Source organism: Marmota marmota, unplaced genomic scaffold, assembly GCF_001458135.2.
Source record: "Marmota marmota marmota unplaced genomic scaffold, marMar, whole genome shotgun sequence".
Classification (NCBI taxonomy): Eukaryota; Metazoa; Chordata; class Mammalia; order Rodentia; family Sciuridae; genus Marmota; species Marmota marmota.
Genome location: NW_026000305.1, coordinates 3,179,907 through 3,188,608, shown reverse-complemented (window position 1 = coordinate 3,188,608; position 8,702 = coordinate 3,179,907). Strand labels below are relative to the sequence as shown.

At 32.0% G+C, this 8,702-nt stretch overlaps 1 protein-coding gene across 1 annotated transcript in view; it reads right to left on the bottom strand.

The window, feature by feature from the left end:
• Window positions 1–8,702, bottom strand: part of Hdx (highly divergent homeobox) — a 116,631-nt gene that overhangs the window by 50,365 nt on the left and 57,564 nt on the right. Inside the window, exon 5 of the mRNA XM_015502120.2 lies at window positions 4,257–4,403. Coding sequence (XP_015357606.1) covers window positions 4,257–4,403 — 147 coding nt within the window. The remainder of the gene's footprint in view (window positions 1–4,256; window positions 4,404–8,702) is intronic.

The following is an 8,702-nucleotide window of genomic DNA, read 5'->3' as shown; positions in this document are numbered from 1 at the left end:
TAAAACAACAGCAGATGGGGTAGAGAGGGAAGATGAGAGGGAAGGGGAGGGGGGATAGTAGGGGATAGGAAAGGTAGCAGAATACAACAGTCACTAATATGGTATTATGTAAAAATGTGGATGTGTAACCGATGTGATTCTGCAACTTGTATTTGGGGTAAAAAATGGGAGTTCATAACCCACTTGAATCAAATGTATGGAAGATGATATGTCATGAGCTGTGTAATGTTTTGAACAACCAATAAAAAAAAATCAAAAAAAAATAACTATCATAATGTCATCAATAACTAGAAGGTATATTAGATTTTAGAACATCTAAGTGATTTCCTGAAATCTAGAGAATATATTGTATGGCAAACACATTCTTCTTTAGTGTAATTTACCAGATATTATAAAGAAACCCTCTTAAAACACATGACCTCTTCACCTTTTCTCCTTGACATAAACATCCTGACATGTTCAAAAATCACCAGAAATAATAGATAATATATAACCCAAATAGTATCATTTCTTCCTCCTTTTTCTTCTAATTAGGACTTGCTTCAGGGATACAGTATTCTGCACATAGTAATGGTTCATTGAGGGCTCTCATGTCAATGGCTTTGGTCATTGATAGAATACTTGTCAGGAATTCCCTGGATATTTTATCTTTTCACTGTATGCTTTAAAAAAGCTGCTGTCCTTTTCTCCTGTCTCTTGCAATATGGGGATCTCAAGAAGGCTCTATGGCAGAAAATGGCACAGATTCCTTACTAATATCAGTGACATATTCATAGAAAATTAAAAAAAATTAAAAAACTCAGTAGACAGATAGTTTGAGCATAGTTACTGAAGGTAGATCAAAAGGATAAATATATAAAAATGGGAATCTCAGAATAAAAGTTGTATTCCAGATGCAGAGAGTAACCAATCCAGACTGGAAAACATCAGAAGACTACAGGAAATATAGCTTCAGGATTTGTTTCACTACCAAATGTTTATGAATGAATTGAAAGGAGGTATAAAAAACCGGGAGAGTGTTTGAGGATATACTAGTATTAAGCACACAGAAATCTAAACAAGCAAACATAATATAAAAAACAAAAACTAAGTAAATTATGAACTTCAGGGTAATAAAATAATGTTATGCAGAAAGGGAAAAAACTGATATTGTACAACCCAATTGAATGATGTAACACATTTATATATAGTCATAATAATGTTAATATTGAGTATCAAATTGATGAAAATTAAGGGAGGATAATGGGAGAGGAATTATGTATGTAAATAAAATGGTCGATGAAAGAATTCTAAAAAAGAGAATTTTTAAGTAAAAATCCTTGCATTTCAAAAAATGAATAGACAAAGTCTAATGTTGAAAAATCAAGAAGTAGCAATATAAATAGATATGGAAAAGATACTTGTCTATTCCCCATACTTATTCTCATCTTTTTCCAGAATAATAGCAGGTTTAGCTGGGCACATTTATGTCACAGTAAAATAATATTCGTGCTTTCGCTGTAGTTTGGGGTGACCATGTGAATGATCTTTAGCCAGTTGGGTATAAGTTCAAATATCATATGGCAGTTTTACCCTTTAAAAGGTGTTTTTTTTTTTTTTTAACACCCTTTGACACTTTTTCTTACCCTTCTCTGTTGTACTGCTTAGATTACATATGCCATCATTTTGGACTTTGAAGAGGATGCATTATAGGATAACAAAATAGAAGATGAAGGCATCATGGTTTCAATTTTATAGAACAGAACTACTATGCTAGCTACTGGACTTACACATGGAATTATTTGTCTTAGTCCATGTTACTTTGAGTTTTTGTAACTAACAGCTAAATGTAAATTTAATTAATATAGCACATCATGTATAGATGGAAGTAAATACAAATGAATCATCTAACAGAGTGGAAAGTGTTTGATTCTGGCTATTGGAAAACAGTAGGAGTGGAGAAGTGAGGAATGTTCATTTTTTGACAAATTCTATAGAATGACTTAAGCTATATGCATGTATAACTTTGATTTAAAGAATTAAAAATAAATATGACAATGAGGACATATATTCTACACTTTCCTCTTTTTGGCTTTTACCTAGGATTCTCATACAATGATCCCACTCTAATTCTTCTTCTGTCATTTGTATCTTTGTGTCATCCTTGCTAGAATTTAAGCTCCTTAAATTAGGAAGTGTCTAATGCATTTCTCCCTCCTTGTTAGTATAACTAACATATAGCATCATACTCAGTAAATACAGAATTGAAATTGATTTCCCATCTGAATTCTAACAAGAAAGAGCAAGGCTCTAAACAGGATATTATCTATTTTTAAAATAGCATTCGTTTTGAGAAATCTGTATTCCACCATTTCTACCTATGTTGTTTGTTTTTTTCATATGTATGTGAGGAAATACTTTATTTCTTCTAGAATAAGTTTATGTTTTGTCACTTGTTCTTTAATAGTACTATTCTGTGGATCTCTTGGGATGATTCTTTGGTGTTTGCTGAAGCCAGTTCTTACTTGCTAACAAGACTCACTTGTTAGCATCTCTTCACAACTTTGCATTGAAAGACACATCAGCTATGGTGGAAATATTTTTTTTTTGAGGGGAGGTAGGGGGTACCAGGAATTGAACTCAGAGGCACTGAGCCACTGAGCCATATCACCAGCCCTATTTTGTATTTTATTTAGAGACAGGGTCTCACTGAGTTGCCTAGTGCCTTGCAGTTGCTGAGGGTGGCTTTGCACTCACAATCCTCCTGCCTCAGCCTCCTAGCCTCTTGGGATTACAGGCATGCACCACCATGCCTGGCTATGATGAAAATCTTTTTTAGTTTTATTAAATAGTGGGGATTGAACCCAAGGGCTTGCACATGTAAGTGCTTTATCACTGGACTGCATTCTCAGCCTTTGTAACAATAATTATTTGAGACAAGGTCTAAGTTTCCCAGGTTGACCTTGAATTTTCAATCTCCATGCCCATGCCTAAGCCTCCAAAGTAGCTTAGATTACAGGTGTGCACGCCTGGTCTAGAGTGGGAAATTTTATACCACAGAAATTAATAAATAATAATGTCACAATGTCATTTTCCTTAAACAGCTGATTGTTAAATACCAGCACCACCACTACCTAAACCCCCCTATTAAGGTTTTCATAATTAATCAGCATATTTTTAAATCTATCATTCATTACAGGAATATGTGAGATTTATTTCTGATTACCTCATATAATTTAATAGCATTACTGAAATATATTTAACATCATACAATTCACTTATTTAATGTATACAGTTAAAACATTTTCAATGGATTCACAGATATGTGCAATAATATCAATTCTCTACTTTCAAATTAATTAGATTGATTCAGAACAAAAAGAAACCCCTATTCATTAGTAGCCATTACCCTGTCCTCCTTAACCTTGGGTGTGGACATCGCTAATGTACCTTCTATCTCTATAATTTGCTTATTTTTTTTCTGCACATTCCATATAAATTGAATCATATAATATGTAAAATAATATGTGACTAGCTTATTTGCTTTTGAATGATACTTTCAAGGCCTATCCATTCTGCAGGCTGTGTCTACTTTTCATTCCTTTATATGGCTATATAATATTCTATTATATGCATATACTACATTTTGTTTTTCCATTCATTTGGTAGACATCTGGATCGTCTCCACATTTTGGATATTGTGAACACTACTGTTATGAATATATGTGTATAAGTTTTTGGGTGGATATATGTTTCTTTTAAATTGAGTATTTATATAGAATAGAATTGTTGAGAACTAAGATACCTCTATGTTAAAATTTTGAAGACAGTTTTCCAAAGTGGCTAAAAGATTTTACATTATGCCAAGCAGTGTATAAGGGTTCCAGTTTCTCTAAATCTTGACCAAAACTTGTTATTGTCTGTCTTCTTTATTATAGTATAATGGTATGTGTTGAGTGGTTATCTCATTATGGAATAATGTTAAACATTTTTTCATGTCTTTATTGGCCATTTGCATACTTCCTTGGAGAAATGTTTTCACAGATCCTTTGTTTATCTTTAACTGCCGTATTTGCCATTACATAACTGAGTTGTAAGATTTATTTACATATTTGGATATGTTTAATATTAAATACATAATTTTAAGAATCTATCATTCTGTGGGTTATCCTTTCATTTTATTGATGGCATTGTTTTTAGCACTTTGTGTGGTATTTTAAAGCTTTCATTTATACCACTCATCAACTATAGCATGACAATTATTGAAAATGCCTTACCCGAACTATTTCACAATCAACATTTAATTCAGTTGCAACAGCTTCAATCTTCTCTCTGCAAACAGAGCCCAGGCTGGTCATACCATTGTCCCAGTACTTCTTCAGGGTGGCTAAGTCTCGATCACTGAACTGAGTACGGTCCTGTAGCTAAACAATACATTTTTTTATTAAAAAATTAGAATAAACAAAGAAAGCAGTGTTATAGAAAGGGTCATCAGGGTGAGCTATACTGTTACTTTAAAAGTAAAATAGTAGGTAAATTCATTTCATAATTCTCTGTTTCCTTATTCTGAAAATGAGTATTTTCATTTATTTTATTTCCAAAATATAATCTGATGTGCTAGGATTAAGAGTTGGATTTTTAAAAAATATTTATTTTTAGTTGTAGTTGGAAACAATATTTTTATTTTATTTATTTATTTTTATGTGGTGCTGAATATCGAACCCAGGGCCTCACATGTGCTAGGTTGATGCTCTACCATTGAGCCACAATCCTAGCCAAGAGTTGGATTTTTATCAGAAATTTTTAATATGTTGGTTTTGAGTAATTACAATTACACAAATAATACTTATTCATTGTCAAAAATGTAGATAAATAAGAATTTAAGTCACCCCGAATTTGTAAATAATACTTGCTAACATTTAATATATATTTCTTCATTTTTTGTATAAAACACATTCACATTCAAATACTACACACAGATAAAAACCAAAGATATGATTACATCAGTGCCTTTTGATAAATTAATCTAGATTTGCCATACAAACCTTCTAGTTATATTGTAATTAATTTTAAAGGTAAGTAATTAAAATTTAAGAGGATAATATAGCTCTAAGAAAGCAAACATATTTATGGCTTCAAAATTTTTCACAATAAACCTAACCTTTTTGTTCTCAAAATTTTTTTATTCTAGAAACTAAGGGGTTTACATTGTTTTAATTCAATGAATCCTAGAGGCAACCATAGGAAGTAAATTAGAAACATGACAGGATAATGACCTCCATTTTGCTGATAAGGTTTCAGGAAATAAAGGTCAAAGGACTCATTCAATAAGGGCATACAGAGTCCATGACAGAGTTAGAAACATAAATAGCTCTGATTTTTTTCTACAGACTTTATCCCTATGAATTCTCCAATTATCTCAATGGGTGGTGGAAAAATCCAAAAATGGACTTTAATTGAAACTATGTGTATCTGTGTATTTGTCTGTGTATCTGTATATTTGTGGTGAGAGAAAAGACAAAGTGTATGTGTGTGTGTGTGTGTGTGTGTGTGTGTGTGTGAGAGAGAGAGAGAGAGAGAGAGAGAGAGAGAGAGAGATTGACTGTAAATGTGAGTTTAATACAAATGTTGAAAATGATGGCACGAGGTGTGAGTTTCTGTTGCAGCCTTCTGTCTGTCTGGTCCAAAAGAGAGGCAAGATATCACACACTTCCTAGACATAGATGGCTTTTAACATTTCCTTTCTAAATGAAATCTAAAACGGAATCTTTCCTAAATCATATTTTGGTAACAGTGGAAAATGATATATAAAACAATAACTCATGACTTTAAAAAATTACAATGGCTAAAAATGATGTAATACTAAACAATTGGGAACAAGTATGTTTTAAATTAATTTTAGCCACAAGGAGGAAAAGTAATATATGAATTCTCAGCTTAGTAACAAGAGTGATGTATCTATTAATATATTTGATCATTAGGTATATCTTTTCTCCTTACTTGAAAAAACCCCCCTGAGTAACATGCATTATATTTCCAAATACTAAATTACAAGTTCCCAATAAATGAATCAAAGCATGTCATCCCAGCTTTTTGTCTTCAAGAGGAATAGCTCTAAATTGTTTTATTTATTTTTTAACAGCCTGATGATCATATTAAGAGCTCATCCTACATCAACCGCACAATATTGTGTAGCTTAAATTCTCAAAACTTAGAAAAACATAAACAATATAAAATTCTAGGAAGTTCCAAATAATTCATCAAAACAGCCAACATAAATATTCCCATAATTTTCCATTGCACCAAAATCTCCACTGCAGTTTAAGCTGTATTACTGTCAGAATGGAAGGAATAATGAACAGAACACTGAACACACTCAGCCAATTAATTTGTAATTCATTTAGAGGACATGCAAAGCTGATTCATCCCTTAAATTGAACTAAATAAAACCTGATTTGATTTGCTAGAAATGTGCTGGGGTCTTAGCATTAGCAATGCTAAAGGCAACCTTTTATGACAATGCCTATTAAGTAGAAGCTTATTGGGGAAGAGCGTTTATTTTTAAAGCTCCCTAAGAGCATATTTTAACTAAGAAAATAAATAAGGTAATAAAAATCAATTAGAATTAAAACTGAATACCCATTTAGAAAAGGGGAAAAATGGACATTTAAAGGAGAAAGTGATGTTTTCTCTATGTAAGACCAAAGTTAAAGTCAGTTTTATCTTTCTGTTGGAATCTCAAGCACCTTTATTTTATTAGCATCCTGAAGACTTAGCTGTGGTTCAGGTAAAGACAGGCAATTATTTTGTATATTTTGAGAAAAGAGTAGAACTCTAATAACCCAGGAAATCTAGGTGAAAACTGAGGCTTGGCACAAGTAACCAGATAATTTTGGTGGCTTTGCTCACGTCATATTGACATATAACAGAAATCTTCTGGCCTTTTCACAAATCTCAATGATACTTCTGGGAATTAATTAGGTCCTTTGCTTTTCTTTTAAAAATAACATTAAGTGACAAAAGTCTGATACGGGGTACAGAGTTTTCTAAGTATAAATCTTAGCTAAATGTGGAACTGAGCTATATATTTGTACCTAGATGAAGTTCTTTCGAATGACAACAAATATTTTGATGGGTCTTGCATTTAATCTGTATATTGCTTTTGGTAGTAGGGCCACTTTGGCAATATTAATTCTCCCTATCTAAGAACATGGGAGGTTGTGCCGTGTTCTAAGATTTTCTTTAATTTCTTCTTCAGTGTTCTGTAATTTTCATTGTAGAGATATTTCACCTCCTTGGTGAGATTAATTCCCATGTATCTTCTTTGATGTTATTGTGAATGGGATGATTTTCCTGATTTTTTTATTAGCAGAATCACTGTTGAAATACAGGAAAGATACTGAATTATGAACGTTAAAATTATATCAAGCTACTTTACTGAATTCATTTATCACTCTAGAAGACTGCTGGTGGATTTTTTTGTGTCTTCTAGATATAGGATCATGTCATCAGGAAACACATAATTTGACTTCTTCTTTTCCTATTTGTAATTTTCTTCTCTTGCTTGATTGCTCCGGATAGAGTTTCAAGAAATATATTGAACAGAAGTGGTGAGAGTGGACATCCTTGTCTTAATTTCTGATTTTAGAGGAAAGGCTTCCAGTTTTTCTCCATTTGATATGATATATAGTCTTTATAATGTTGAAGTAAGTTTTCTAATTCAAGTAATACTTCATTCAGCTTCCTTCATTAGTTTTTATTCATTCACTACCATTCCCTATCCAGAACCTCAGTTTTGATGATAGTTCATGCTGTTGAGATGTCAAACTAATCTTGTAAAATTTTATTCATCTCTCCACTAGATTATAAACTCCTTAATCAGCAAGGATCATGTGTTTTACATGTATTTATTTAATTACTTATTTATTTTCCAGTGCTGGAGATCAATCCTAGGGCCTTGGACAAGCTATATAGTGAGCTACACCTTTAACCCTTGTAACAAAACAGAATCAGATAATCAGGAAGTTATGAAATGTGCTATAATCTTGCTCCCTTCCTTACTTGTAAACCCACAATCTTGACACCAAAAACAGCCACCGTTAGTAATTTCTTCAGTATCATTTCAGGATAAAAATGCACACATATTCTTATAAAAACCACAACACATGGATTGATATTACAAATTTTTCCACTCAATAGTGTGCCATGAAAACTTTCTATATCAATGTAGATAGATATACCTTAATCTTTGTGTGTGTTTATGTGGTAAAAACATTTAACGTGAGATCAAACTTCTCAATAAAAATTTAAGTGTACAATATACTACTAATTATTATAGGCACAGTTTTGTCTGGAATGTCTCTAGCACTTATTCATTCTATGAAATTTAAATTTCATATACAATGAATATATGCTAACTATTTCCCTCTTCCTGCTACTGCTGCTAGAAACCGCTTTTCCAGTCTCTGCTTCTATATAATTGACTATTTAAAAGATGATTTATGTAAGTTAAATAATGCAGTATTTGAAATCAATAAACAGAAAAAAGTAAAGGTATTGTGTCCATCTACATCTAAAAATAAAAATAATGCAGTATTCATCATTTTGTGACTGGCTTAATTTCACTGAGTGTAATGTCCTCCAGGTTCACCAAGGTTGTCACTAATGACAAGATTTACATTTTTGATAATGAATATATATATATATATATATATATTCATTAT